The sequence below is a fragment of the Neofelis nebulosa genome, chromosome 6 (assembly GCF_028018385.1).
Source record: "Neofelis nebulosa isolate mNeoNeb1 chromosome 6, mNeoNeb1.pri, whole genome shotgun sequence".
Taxonomy (NCBI): domain Eukaryota; kingdom Metazoa; phylum Chordata; class Mammalia; order Carnivora; family Felidae; genus Neofelis; species Neofelis nebulosa.
The window spans coordinates 26,248,795-26,264,276 of record NC_080787.1 but is presented as its reverse complement, the minus strand read 5'-3'; the positions used below and the strand labels follow the sequence as shown (position 1 = coordinate 26,264,276).

General features: G+C 43.5%; 1 protein-coding gene across 1 annotated transcript in view; it reads left to right on the top strand.

The window, feature by feature from the left end:
- FARS2 (phenylalanyl-tRNA synthetase 2, mitochondrial) overlaps positions 1 to 14,132 on the top strand; it is a 632,301-nt gene extending 618,169 nt beyond the window's left edge. Inside the window, exon 9 of the mRNA XM_058733127.1 lies at positions 14,066 to 14,132. Within this exon, the coding sequence (XP_058589110.1) occupies positions 14,066 to 14,117 (52 nt within the window). The 3' untranslated portion in view covers positions 14,118 to 14,132. The remainder of the gene's footprint in view (positions 1 to 14,065) is intronic.
- Positions 14,133 to 15,482: the final 1,350 nt, after the last annotated feature.

The following is a 15,482-nucleotide window of genomic DNA, read 5'->3' as shown; positions in this document are numbered from 1 at the left end:
CCCCTACAGTTTGGATATTTCTTTTTACAAACACTGATGACATCTAATAAGCATGTCTGCTTAGGGAACCTTCGTGAACTAGTGTGTGGTCAAAGGTTCTCCTCCATGTTGGTAGACCTACATGGGCTGGTTCCCTCTCTGCCAGTAGAGTCCTGAGCTGTTTTCCCGCACAATCCTCCAGAAGACAGGGGTCATGATGATGGTGCTAACGATGACCGTAATCTCCACAGTAGCTCCCATGTGCTGTCCTATCGGGCTTGTAAGGTTTGGCAGATCTCTAGTGCCTCTCCCTCTTTATACTTAATATGGGCCAGAGACGAGCTGGGTGCCTTGCATGCGTTGCAATCCTTCTCTGAACAATCCCGGATGTGGGCACCATTACCATCCTGCCTTAGAAAGGAGGAACCTGGAGCTCAAAGAGGTGAAGAGCTTGCCGAAGGCCATACAGGCAAAAGTAGCACAGCCAGCCTTTGTACCTGGGCTTCTCTGTGCAAAGCTGGCACTTGTAACCCACACGCCGCACTGTGTCTCATGTGGGCGGTGGGATCATCCCTGTTGGTGGCCCTCTGCCACAACCAGCTGGACCCCACTGCCTGTTCATCCTCTGTACCCAGCCAGCCACTCTTCCTGCCAGGGCTCCTGTGGGCAGGGCTGGGAGGAAGGGGAAGCCAGCTCCCGGCTCTGTGGGGCCTGGAGGACAGAGCTAGGAGGCGGGCTATTGATTGACTGAAATTGGATTTGTTGACACAAACTGCCAGCATTTCACAGTGAGGGAAGGCTTGCCCACTGGCCTCATAACAAGCAGAGATTTCCCTGAGGGCCACCGGAGCCTCTGGTGTGGTTCTTTGTGAGAAGAAAGCAATTAGGAGAATGGGTGAGGTTATTAGGTCTTATTGCTTCCCCCAGCTCCTACCTACCCTGCGTGCAGCTTGGCTCGGGATTTTGGGCTCCCTGGTCTACGTGCTGTGTGCTCTGCTTCCACTGCATAAAGTCAGCCGAGGGACAAACACAGCTCATTGTGTGCGGACTCCAAAGCATATGGAGAATGCACACATGTATTTGGGTCACCAAAAGAAACCAGCAGGTGGAACCAGCTTTAGGCAGACTTGAAAAATAACATCGTTGGATTATAAACACAAATCCATGAATGCACAGTGCACACACATCTCTACCTTTCTTTCTCCATCCCTTTTCACGTTTTGTCACATTAAAAATGTTCAGGGGCGTCTGGGTGGCTCAGTCGGTTGGGCTTCCGACTTTGGCTCAGGTCGTGACCTTGCAGCCCATGAGTTTGAGCCCCACGTCAGACTCTGCGCTGACAGCTGAGAGGCTGGAGCCTTCTTCGGATCCTGTGTCTCCCTCTCTCTCTGCCCTTCCCCCACTCGTACTCTGTCTCTCTCTCTCAAAAATAAATAAACATTAAAAAAAAAACTTTTAAAAATGTTCAGACTGCTATAGTTTACAAGACATCGTCAGGTAAGATGGTTAGCTACACACGTCTGCAGATGGGCTGGGAAAGAAAAGGACAGGAAGATGTATGTGCCTGGGCAACTCTGCACTATTTATTGGGATCTGGAATATGAGCAGAAAAATGGTGAGGAGGTAATAGGATATCAGGAAACTGTCACCTTAAAGTTGTACAAATGTTATAGCTACCAGAGCACTTCTACTCACATTGCTTGATTTTTTGTTGTTGTTGCAGGAAGGTATATGTAATATAAAATGTACCATGTTAACCATTTTAAGTGGAAGGTTCTGTGGCATAAGCACCTTCACGTTGTTCTGCGACCATCACCGCCATCCATCCCTGGAAGTTTTCCATCTTCCCAGACTGAAAGTCTGTCCCCATTAAACACTAACTCCTGCTCGACCCTTTAGCCCCTGGCAACCATCTTTCTCCTTTATGTCTCTATCAGCCTGACTGTTCAGGACCCTCATATATGCAATCATAAAATATTCATCTTTGCTGACTGGCTCATTTCACTTGGCATAGTAGCCTTAAGGTTCACACACTTTGTAGCATGTTCCAGAATTTCTTTCCTTGTTAAGACTGTGTCTCTGGTGGGCGGTGGGACCATCCTTGTTGGTGGCCCCAATATTCCATTGTATGAGTATACCACAGTTTGTTTATCCATTCATCTGTTGATGGTCCCTTGGGTTGCTTTACCTTTTGGCTGTAGTGAATAGTGCAGCTGTGAACGTGGGTGTTGAAGTCCCTGCTTTCCCTTTGGGCATATACCCAGAAGTGGAATTGCTGGATGATACGGTAATTCTCTGTTTAATTTTTTGAAGAATCATCATACTGTTTTCCCCAACAGTGGCACCATCTTACATTCCCACTGGCAGTGCACAGGTGTTCCAATTTTTCCACATCCTTGTCAACACTTGTAATTTTCTGTTTTTCTTTTTATAATAGCCATCCCAGTGGACATGAAGTAGTACCTCATTTTCCTAATGAGTGATGTTGAGTATCTCTTCATGTGCTTTTTTTGTCATTTGTATGTCTTATTTGGAGAAATGTCTATTGAAGACCTCTGCCCATTTTTTTTTTTGATTGAGTAGTTTGTTTTTGTTGATGTGTTGCTTTGTTTTGATTTTTAACAGTGGCTATGGCTAGAGTTTGGATGAACCCCATTTTACAGAGAGGGAAATGAGAATCACAGATGTCCAGAAAATCACTCAGGATTTCCCAGCCAGAGGCTAGAATGGAAGCAAGGCCCCTTGGCTCCCAGTTCCGGGCCTTTCTGCTCTGCTACGCTGCCTCTCTCAGGGGGTGAGACGTGGTCCATGCCTTTCTGGACTTTACATTTCACTTATGGAAGAGTACACGATGGCACAAAAGCTATGTAAACATGAAGGTTACAGATGATAAGTATTTTAGGCATTTAGGAAAGGAGGCAGAGGACTGGGTCATTTGGGGAAGACCCAAGTGGCAAGGGGAGGCCATAACTGAACATTAAAGAATAGTGTGGTAGGCAAAATAATGCTCCCCAGAGATATTTGCACTCTGATACCTGGAGCTGCCATGACAAAAGGTTTTGTGGCAAGAGGGGATTAGGTTGCAGCTGGAATAAATGTTGCTAATGAGCTGAGTTGAGATGGGGGAGATTATCCTGGATTATCCAGGTGGGCCAAGGAAATCTCAAGGGAGGAAGCAGAGATGTGACAACAGACTCAGAGAGGCCGACTGACCCAATTTGAGAAAGACTCCACCAGCCATTGCTGGCTGGCTTTCAAGATGGAGGAGGGGGCTGTGAGCTAAGGACTGTAGGCAGCATCAAGAAGCTAGAAAGGTCAGGGCAACAATTCTTCCCTAGAGTCCCCAGAAGAAACAGAACCCTGCTAACACCTTGATTTTGGCCCACTGTGACAAGTTTCGGCCTTCTGCACTCCAGAAGGCACATATAATAAGTGTGTGTGTTTTAAGCCATCACATTTGAGTTTGTGGCAATTTGTTACAACAGCAGTAGGAAACTAATAGAAATAGCCAGAACTTGGTTAACCTGAGAATCTAGATGCAAGGTATGAAGAGGGGATGAGCACAGGCGGGAGAGAAGTCTCCACAGAGCAAAGTGTTTGCCTTGGGAAGAGATCGTGGCTGACATGCATAGAGTGCTTTCCTTGTTCTGGCCTGGTTCATGCATGCATCCATGGATTTTCAGGAATCCTGTGAGTTTGGTGTATTATTATCCCCATAAACAGGGGATAATAAGCACTGCAGTGTTACCTGATGAGGCAGTCAGAGGTAGAACACAGATGAGTGTGGCTACAGTGCTAATGTGGAGGACCCTAAAGTGCTGTCATGGTCCCTCTCTAGCTGATGAGGGGCAATGCTGGGCTCTGTGGGCTCACATGGAGGGTGGCCAGCTGTCCTCTGAGCCTGGACATCTCTGTGGAAGTCAGAAGGTAGCCTTGTGGAGTACAGCCCCTGGCATCTTTGATCTGCTTGTTGCCTAGTGGATAGTAAATCAAAGTGAAAGAATCATCACTGCTGTCCCCAAATCCCAAAACTGGGCTGGTCTTGTATGTGGCTTAGCCCACTGGTAACAATAGCTGTGACCTCTGGGTCCAAAGCCTTTGCCCTGACCATGGCCTGCCATTGCTTCCTCCATTGCTTCCTCCATTGCTCCCTCCATAGCATGGGGGGGAAATGAAGGGCACTCCAGTTGTGAAGGGCCAAGCCCCTGGAAGTGTCAGAACAATAAACTGATCTGCCCTCCCATGTTTGTCAAAGATCAGCCTGGCAGCAAGATACGGGGAGAACTAATGGGGGATTGTACATGAGTGTTCATACGGCATTATTCATAATAGCCAAAAGGTGGAAAGAATCCAAATGCTTATCAGCTGATGAGTGGATATGTCCGTACAATGGAATATTATTTAGCCCTAAAAAGGAAGGGATACATGCTATATGAAGAACCATGGAAATATCATGCTAAGTGAAAGAAGCTAGTCACAGAAGACCACATATTATATAACCCCATTCATAGGAAGTGTTCAAAATAGGGAGATCTATAGAGACCTATTAGTGACCTAGGGCTGTGGGGGAGGGGAAAAGGGGGTGGTAACTAAAGGGTGTGGGGTTTCTTTTACAGGTTGTGAAAAGTTTCTAAAATGAGCTGTGGTGATATTTGCACGTTATCTGTAAATATAGCAAAATCCATTGAGTCATACTCTAAAAAGGAAGTTGTATGGTATGTGGATCATAAGTTGGTAAAGCTGACATTCTTTAAATAACTTTTTAAATGTTTATTTATTATTTTTGAGAGATAGAGACAGAAAGAGTGCAAGTGGGGGAGGACAGAAAGAGAGGGAGACACAGAATCCAAAACAGGCTTCAGACTCTGAGCTGTCAGCACAGAGCCTCATGTGGGGCTTGAACCCATGTACTGTGAGATCATGACCTGAGCCAAAGTTGGACGCTTAATTGACTGAACCACCTAGGCACTCCCGTAAAGCTGACATTCTTTAACAAAAAAGAATCTGTAGAAGAGGAACTCAAAGCCAGCTGACCACTCTGGGCCACACCTAGATGGAACATCCAGGGATAAGAAGTTTGGAACTGTCAGCCAAGGCCAAGAGCTCGGGCAGCAGGCTGGCACCAAGCTGTCACAGAAGTAGCAGACAAATGGGCAGGCAGTGGGTCCTTAGAGCCAGCCATCATGGTAGGCACCAGTTCAGACCAAACAGGCCTCTGCCATCAATTTCTTCAGTCAAAAAACATGAGGTCGGGGTGCCTGGGATCCAGTTGGTTGAGCATCTGACTCTTGATTTTGGCTCAAGTCATGATCCCAGGGTTGTAGCATTGAGTCCCAAGTTGGGCTCTGTGCTGAGCATGAAGCTTGCTTAAGACTTTCTCTCTCTCTGTCTTCCTCTCTCATCCTCTCTCTCTCCCTCTCCTCTGCTTGCTCTGTCTCTCTCTCTCAAATAAAATTTTTTTTTATAAAAGCATAGAATCAGATGTCAGTGTTCCCAACCTAAGTTACACTGAAGACCTTTAGAAATCCCTGAGGGGATTCCACTCTAGAGCTCAGGATTAAGGGCAAAGGCAGGGAGAGGGGAGGAGAGAACCAGAGACCCAGACACTCTGGCTAAGAAAGAAGGGGAAGAGGCCTTCAGCAGGTGCCCGCAGGAGGGGCCACCAGATCAGGCAGATTCTAAACCTTCCCTAGCTTGAATGTTGCTTCTACTGGTGGCAGGTACAGACACAACACCCGGGCTGCTCCCTTAGAGCCTTTCTCCAGTAGCTTCTGGAACTGGTGACAAGGTTCCAGGAAAAGGAAATTACCGGCCACACCTGCAGGTGCCAACAGGTAGGAAGTGCCTGCCATACAAGAGGTGAGGGGGACTGGGGCTGGTGTGGGAGGGAGAGGAACCAAGACAAGGGATGCAATTTACTTTATGGTATTTATGCAATCCACAAACACTGACTCAGTGCCAGGCATTGTTTCAGGCCCTGAGAAGAGAGAGGTGGACAAGGAGCACAAGCCCTCTGAGCCCTGGAGCTTATATTTTAGAGCTGTGCTGCTCTTGGAGCCACTGAGCCCTTGAAACAGGCGAGTCTCGATGAGAAGTGCTGGGAGAACATGTGCATCTGAACTCAAAACAGAGAACAAAAAGTGGAAAGGATTCCATTACTCTTTTTTTTTTTTTTTTTTTGCATTAGCTATACATTGAAATGATAATACACTGGATGTTTTGAGCAAAATAAAATATATGATTAAAATTAATGTCACTTGCTTCTTTTCTCACTTTTAACGTGTGGCTACCATAAGATGTGAAATTACATACAGGGCTCGTGTTGTATTTCTTTCCTTTCTTTTAAAGTTTATTTCTTTATTTTTGAGAGAGAGAGTGAGCACGAATGGGGAGGGGCAGAGAGAGAAAGGGAGACAGAGAATCTGAAGCAGGCTGCAGGCACAGAGCATGATGTGGAGCTTGAACCACAAACTGTGAGATCATCACCTGAGCCAGAGTCAGGTGATGAACTGACTCAGCCAACCAGGCACCCCTCATGTTGTATTTCTATTGAGTGGCACTGTTCCAGGGAGAGATGGGGACAGTCAGTAAATAAGCAAATAAATAGATAGTGCCATATCAGGTAAGGATAAACACCGTGAAGAAGAAAGTGAGCTTAGGGGTTGGAAGGGCTAAGGGAAGGTGCTATATCCGCTACGGTGGCATCTGGGAGATGCTGTCTGAGCTTCTGCTCAGAAGGCAGGGATGAGGACAGAGGAGCATCAGGACAGTATGACTGGAGTTAGGTGAGCTTGGAGAGGGGTATCCCAACCAGCAGGCCAGATCCCTCGTTTGTTGTGGTGTACGTGAACTCACAGGCCTTTGTGACTGACATGGGGCCCAAGAAATGAGTGAGCGAGTGGGAACATATTCGCCAGGATGTGCTGAGCCTGGGAGACTAGGTGGATGTTAGGGGCAGTGGGTGTGCCCAGTTTGGGATGGAGAGGGGGCCCGTGATAAGTTTAGGATTCACATCTGCCTGCTGAGTCTGAGGGGCTGCTGTAAAATTCAAACAGACATGCTTGGTTCACATGTGGAGATAAGAAAGGTAGTGGGGGTGGGGGCTGGGTGCCTGGGTGGCTCAGTCAGTTAAATGTCCAAGTCTTGATCTTGGCTCAGGCTATGATCTCATGGGTTTGTGAGTTTGATCCTTCATTGGACTCGGCACACTGTCAGCGTGGAGCCTACTTGGGATTCTCTCTCTCCCTCTCTCTCTCTGCTCCTTCCCTTGCTTGTGTTCTCTCTGTCAAAATAAATACATAAACTTAAATAATTTTTAAAAAGAAGCATGCACATTGAGAGAACATCTGGGAGGTCACTGAAGGCCTGAAGGTACTGAGTGGAATGATCACTGGTCAGTTCTTGTTTGAGTCCTGGCTCTGCTGGTCCCTACGATCCTGTGCTTCTTCCCCAGTGTGTTGGGTCATAGACAGCCACAGAGGCTTTCTCTGTCTCTCCTTTACCCTCTCCCCAAATGCGCACTGGCCCTGGGACCAGCCTGACCAGAGCGGTAAAGAGGAACTGCTCTGCCAGCTGCTAGCCTAGACCTGAGAGGAGGAGTGACATCTGCATCACCTCTTGGAGCCCTGAGCCCTGCCTAACAGGTTCACCCATCCCAAGGCCACCATGATGTGAGGAAGCCCACCCTTGGAGGCTGGATAGAGAGACCAAGAGGGACACCTGAACAGCCTTCAGCCATTCAAGACACTCCAGCTGAGGCCCCAGGCATCACGGAGAAGAGATAAGCTCTCCTTGCTCTGCCCTGTCCAAATTTCTGACCCACAGACAGGTGAGCTAGAAGAATAATACATGGCTATTTTAAGCTGCTACTAAGTTTTGTAGTGGTTTCCTATTTAGCCATAGATAAACAGAACAATTTATTTGGTTGTTGGGAGGATTATTATGAAACACTAAGCATCATTTCTGGCACTAGATAGGTACTAAGCCAATATTCCTTTTCTTTCCCGTAAAGTCAAACTCTGTCTTGTCTTAGTTCAGCCTTGTGGAATGACACGGAATAAGCTGAAGTCCTATTTCATTTCATATGTATTCCCTTAAATGTATGGCAATGGATCACATGTAGTCATAAGCTACATCTCCTGTGCTAGATTGCACATCTAGTTACCCTGGTTTCCAGTCACATTATCCTGGTCACTTTGCCTAGAGTTTGTTTTACTGCAAAATTCCCATTTGCATATGTTGCCCCCGAAGGACCACGCAGGTGCGGTAAGTACAGCACTGGGCATGGTGAACACATCCTGTCTCTCTATCTGGACACATCACCCCTAACCGGGCTGGCTAATTGGAGCCACTCTGCAGGTTTTTGGATTCTGATTCTGTTATTCAGCATATTTACTATCACTCCTACTTTCATGATAACATACATTTGGTTGATTACACTACCCCTCTTTTGTCCAAATCATTTATAAAAATGTTGGACAAGACTGGGATGAGGGTAGAGCCAATAGAGATCTCACGATATGCTGACATTTGTTCATTAATCTGCTCTGCTGGGTATGTTAGTTCAACCAGTTATGTGTGAATCACCCAATGCCCTGTCATCTAGCCCACATTTTCCCCCATCTGTCTATGGGAATAGTCCATCTAGCTCTTTTGCATATATTATCTACTTGTGTTCTGTATGATAGATGGTGTTGCTTGCCTAATGGTGGGCAGGGGCCACCTCTTTCTCTTGTTGACCCCTATGCTGATAAGTGCTCAGTGAGATCTTAGATGACTGGATCTTTCAGCCATACTGCTCAATCAATATGCCTGTTTTCTCATCAATCGATATGCCTGTTCTGACCCCATAACATATATTTGTTCATACTTATTTAATATGTAGGCTGTATAAAAAACTCAATTTGATTTAAATTCTTTTTTTAAGCAAATCAACAACATTTAACCCGGGCTAAATCCTTAAGAGGGGGATTATAGAGAATCATATAAGGCAGGGAAGACAAGGTTTGCTTTGTGCCCCTTTACGAGAGTTGCTCTGTAAAGACAGGAGATAAGATATGGTTCCAAAAAGTAAAGTTGTTTGCTGAAGATAGGCTGGAGCCCAGGAGAGGCTGGCCATGCTGAGAAGCAAGACACAATCAGACCAGGTGGACCTGGAGAGTTCACAGGAACTTGGTGAGTAGCAAACTTTTGTTAATGTGCTGCTTAGCCACTGACAGCAGAGACAGGAAAGCAGATTCAACAAGGCCAAATTAAGAAGAGACCATTTTTGTGGTGATACACCTTTGTTTATTTTGCTCTATTTTTTAAAACTTTGTGTTTTTTAATGTTTATTTATTTTGAGAGAGAGAAAGAGATAGCATGTGATCATGAGCAAGGGTAGGGGCAGAAAGAGAGGGACACAGAGAATCCCAAGCAGGTTCTGCACTGTCAGCACAGAGCCCGACATGGGGCTTGAACTAATGAACCATGAGATCATGACCTGAATTTTGCTCTATTTTTAAAAATGTTTATTTATTTTTGAGAGAGAGAGAAAGCATGAGGGAGTGGGGGAGGGTAGCGGTGGGACAGAAGATCTGAAGAAGGCTCCATGCTGACAGCAGAGAGCCTGATGCAAGGCTCAAACCCACAAAATGCAAGATCATGACCTGAGCTGAAGTCGGACACTTAACTGACTGAGCCACCCAGGTGCCTCTACCAATTTTGTATTTTATACTGCATTATTTATACCTTTTTTCTTGTCTTATTACACAGTGTAGAACCTTTAGTAAAATGTTCACTGGAGCTGAAAATAGCAAGCTTCCTTATCTGATTTGATTTTAAAGAGAATATTTTTAATATTTCACCATTTAGCATGATGTAGGCTATGTATTTTTATAGTGTTTTAAAAATCATTTTAGGAAATTTTCTATTTCCAGTTTGCTAAGAGTATTTTTAAAAATCATGAGCAATTAATTCAATTTCTAACTTAGAGCTGTTTTAAAAGGTTTAGAATTTTTTTGGATTATTTCCCTTTTCTTTTCTCCTTAAAGCCTGGAATATTGTTTTCAAAATTAGCTGCCAAGATAATATTCATACTCACTCATTCACCATTAAAACTTCATTAAATGCCTACAAACTGTGAGGTACAGAGAGAACACAAAAGTCTACTAAGATAAAAAATATATTGGCAATTAATAGAAATTTTCCACCAGCACTTCCTGATTCCTTCAGAGTATGGCATCACTCTTCAGACCCAAGGAGCCAGGGAAGGAGCCAGCCAAAGAAATGACATTCTAAAATGACCATGAGATAATAGAAGGGAGAAAGGTTTACTGCCCTATGGAGAGGTCTCTGGCAAACACCAAGAAAATAATGAACCCTGGGAACCAAGTAGAACTTATTCGTAAAGTCATGGGCAGTTGGAGCTAGAACCAAATGGTACCCTTGGTACCATTGAACTTGGTACCATTGAACTGACCCCAGAGCCATTTGCTTGAACCAAATGGTACCCTTTAGGACAACTCTCCATTCACTGTTTGGATACTTCCAGTCAAGGGTGGAAAGTTCTACAGGACACCCTGACCATTGTTTGCCTGCTAGAATTGTTAAAATACCTTCTCTTACATTGAAAGGAAATTTTCTTCCTGGTGTTCTTTTCCAATGATCTCACTATGTCCTGTGCATTCACCGGAAAATTTCTCCTGCCTCTTTGTATGGTGGCTCTCCACATCATAGAAAGCATGTTCCCTTTCAGAACCTGGGCACCTTGGAGAGACACATAAGTGTCATTATGCATAAAAATGACCCAGAAGAACATCCATCCATTTTTCTAGAGGGAGAATGTGTTGGAATAGGTAACTACCCCGATGCTCAGGAGAACAGTTCTTTATGGTGCTAAGATATTAAGGAATTTCTCCCCATAGTCCCAGGCAAGCAGTGTAGCACATAACAGAGTAACTCTTTACAATAAATAAAATAATGAATTTCTGTGAAATGCAAATGTGAAAGATGTATGTCAAAATATGTTACCAGCATGGCTGTGGAGTCTTGGCTGAGTCTCCCACTTACCCAGTCCTTTTTCTTCTTCAATTCACTCAGTTTCCTCTCCAACTGAAAAACAGATGTGGCGGTAATAATCACTTGCAAATGGACCTCCCAGGGAGAGATACACATGTTGGACCTTTGTACACTGTGACTTGCTATGCAAATGCATGGCATCATTGTCACAGTGCATGTGGTTTTGGCGGATAGCAAAATAACATTTGTCAAAATAACAAAATCCAACTCAGGTATCTACCACCTTTGCGTTCTTATATTGCTCCAAATGATTCTGTCCAGTATTTTTAGAGAGAGAATGCTCTGGAGGCCATTATGACTCTCAGAACAATCTGCTGAATGTTGTCTTAGTTCTCACTGGTTTTCATCAAGTATGGTTACCTTATGGCCTGCCTGGAGCATACATCTAATTTCCTATTTGGAAATGAACATCATTTTTATCAATTATTCCATTAGTTGCTCATCCCCCAACTTGTGACCTTTCTCTCATAGATGAGAACATGTTGATACTATAGGTGACAGACATTTCCCCCAAACCCAGGCTCTTCCCTGAGGTCCCAGCTCCTGCATTGATCTCTGGTCCCCGCTGCCTCCTACTACAGGGCTCTCTGCATCAGCACACATTAGCTTCTGACTCCACAAGAAGAAGAAATGGTACATATGCAGCCAGGGAAGACAATAATTTCTAATGTGGATCCATCCAAAAGGGCCCTAAAAGGAACATCTTAGCCTTTAGAGGGTCATAAATAATGAAGATAATTTTCTCATGTTTTATGCAAGTATAATTTTTTGGTTGTAAACAGTGAGATGATATATATGTATATTTCCTATCCCAAACTGTACACAATTAGCATTTGGAAGATTGTAATTATAGCTTGGTTGGGCTTTTTGTAGGTGCTAAAATTGATTTCTTGGCTGAATTATTTTGCAATAGACTTATACCACTAATTGTACACCTAAACGAAATTGAGTGTGAACAAATCGAATAACTTTAATTTTACCTTGGATAATAATTTATTGATGCAAATAAAACTCCTTAATTAAATCTGGCATAGCCAGCCCTGTAGAGGCCCACATAAAGGCATTCTGTCACCCAGCTTTAGTGATTATTTTAATTTTAGAATAATGCTCTGCTATTCTTAGAGAGAATTGGGCATCCATTAAGGACTATGGCAGTAGTGCGTTGTTTGAATTCAGTATCTCCTTGAATCCCAGATGGATTTAGGGTAGCTCTTTTTGGAAGGAGTGTTACTCATTTTTACATTATAATTAAAGACATCCAAAATTGAAACTTTCATTACTATTTCTGAAAATAGCCTCCTCATTCAGAAGCTTCCAAAGTCTCTCAAAGCAGGAGGAGATGAGTGAAATGTGGAGACACACTTTCATCCAGATCAATACAGGTTAGATACTTGATCAAAGAGAAACCATTTATAAAATTATATTGTTTCCTCAGGCTGCCATAACAAGCACCACAAACCAGGTGTCTTTGAAATAAGAGAACTGTATTATCTCACAGTTCTTGATGCCAAAAGTCCAAATTCAAGGTGTCAGTGAGTCCATGCTCTTCCTGAAAACTTTAGGTGAATCCTTGCTTGCTTCCTCTAGCTTCTGGTGCTTTGTTGGCAACCTTTGGCCTTCTGTGGGGTGCGACTGAATAATTTCAGTCTCTGCCTTTGTCGCCCCGTGGACTTCTGCTGTGTAAGTCTCCACATGGCTGTCTTATAGGGACACCAGCCCTGGTGTGGGACCAGGGCCCACTCTACTCCACCGTGACCTCATCTTACTTAATTACATCTGCAATGACCCTATTGTCAAGTAAAGACACATTCTAATGTATTGGAGGTTAAGACTTCAACCTATTTGGGTAGGTGGGGGTATAGTTCAACTCATTACAATAAGAAATAATTATGGTAGCACAGTTCCAGATGTCTACTCAAGAAGGCAAGCACAAATGCAATGAATAACTCACTGCAAACAAGAATGGCTTTGTACATTCTCAGCACCCTTTAATTCCAATTAAACATGGGCTCCATCCAATGTAAAAACTATTAACTATCATGAGGTATGTAAAAGGATATCATTAAATGATGGCAACCTCTTACTGTTTCCATAGATTAGGACAAGAAGGATGAGGATTTAACTATAGTGGGAAAGTGTTAAGGCAGAACATTTGTGTCAAAATGGTACAGCACTGCAATTCCCTAGTAGAGAATTCTGCACCGGTCTTCTCTGGGATGTTTGGCAAAGCAGAATGTTCCTATTTGCTAGAGATGGATTGAGAGGAGAAATTTCTAGAAGAAAAGGGATGGGTTGGCCCAAGTTTTCTCCTCCTTCTCCTTCTCCTTCTCTTCCTCCTCCTCCTCTCCCTTCTCCCACTCCCCCTCCACCCTCCTCCTCCTCCTCCTTCTCCCCCTCCCCCTCCCCCCTCCTCCTCCTCCTCTATCTCCCCCTCCCCCTCCTCTTTCTTCTTCTTCTTCTTCTTCTTCTTCTTCTTCTTCTTCTTCTTCTTCTTCTTCTTCTTCTTCTTCTTCCTCCTACTTTGGAAACATCTACTAGAGCCAAAACATGTGCATAACCTACTATCAAGCAATCCCAATTCTAGACAAATTGTCATGTGTGCACAATGAGACATAATAGCAAAAATCTGAAAACCACTAAAGTGTCTGTCAGGAGGAAAACAGGTAAATAAGTTAAAGGAATACTATGAAATGGTTTATATAAGTAAGTGTATGATTCCACCTGTATAAACTTCGAAGATACAATATTGAATGAAAACAGCAGGCAGGAGAATGGTATGATGGTATGTGTTGTTTGAGTCCTGCCTGTGCATGTTTAAAACACACATGGTGTATTTTGTTTATAGATACATGTGTGTGGTGTGGTGTAGAATTATAAAAACCTAGATCCTCACCAGATTCACCACTGGGGTTGCCTGTTGGGAATAATCATGGGCAATAGGACCCCATGCAAATGTGACAAAATGTTACCATTTTTCATTTTGAGCGGTAGACACATGAATATCCGTTATCCTTTTGTACTTCTCCAGAAATACAAGCAGAAGAGAGACATGTTTCCTGCTGGACAAGGCTTGTATTTAGCCACCTTCATAGCCTGGACCCACTGAGGCAAGAGTGGCAGGAACCTGGAACATCAAAGGCCCTGCAGCTATTGCCTGGCCTTGAGTGGCTAACTCTCAGTTTCCTCAGCTGTAAAGCAGTGACCAAGGTAGTTCTGGATGTTGGGGAAACTCTGCCCTCCCAGTCCTGCCTCATTTCTCTGGCTCATTGCTGCAGCTTTCTTGCCTTTGCTCACCTTTTCCTCTTGCTTAGAACTCCGTTTCCATTTTTTGGCTGAAAGCCTGGGCATATTCATATTTAAAAATATTTTAAAAATAGACTTATACCATTTTCACCAATTTACTCCTAACCCTTTCCTTACACCTTTGGTAAACACCAATCTGTTGTCTGTTTCTATGAGCCTTTTTCTTCCTTTTTTAAACTCCACATATAAGAGAGATCATACGATTTGTCTTTCTCTGTCAAACTTATTTCACTTAGCATAATGCCCTCAGAGTTCATCCATGTTGTCACAAATGGCAAGATTTCACTGTTTTTTTTTATGACTAACTGATGTTCCACTCTCTCCATATACCATAATTTCTTTGTCCATCCGTCCATTAATAGATCGTTTCCATGTCTTAGCTATTGTAAATAATGCTGCAATGAATATGGGGGTGCAGATATCTTTTTGACTTAGTATTTTTGTTTTCTTTGGATAAATATCCAGGGGGTACCTGGATGGCTCAGTTGCTTAAGTATCTGACTCTTGATCTCAGCTTAGGTCTTGATCTCAGGGTCGTGCTTAGACTCCATGCTGGCTGTGAAACAAACAAACAAACAAACAAACACCCTCCCTAATTATCTGGATAAATATCCAGAAGTGACATTCCTGGATCATATGGTAGTTCTCTTTTAACTGTTTTTCAATGGGTGTTGGTGGTTTCTTCTGATGTAAAGAAGGTTTTAATATGATGTAGTCTCACAAAATGAAAAGAAAACCTACCAAATGGGGAAAAAGTTTTGCAAAGCATATCTGATAAGACATTAATATACAAAATATATAAAGAACTCATACAAACTAATAACAAAAAACCCCCAAACAATCTGATTTAAAAAAGTGCAGAAGATCACAATATACATTTTCCCAAAGAAGAGAAACAGGCAACCAACAGTTACATGAAAAGATAGTCTACATCATTAATCATCAGTGAAATGCAAACCAGAACCACAATGAGATGTCACTTTGCACCTCTTAGAATGGCTACTATCAAAAAGACAAAAGGTAACAGGTGTTGTTAAGGATGTGGAGAAAGGGAACCCTGTGCACTGTTGGGGCAAATATACATTGGTGCAGCCACTGTGGAAAACAGTATGGAGATTCCTCAAAAAATTAAAAATCAAACT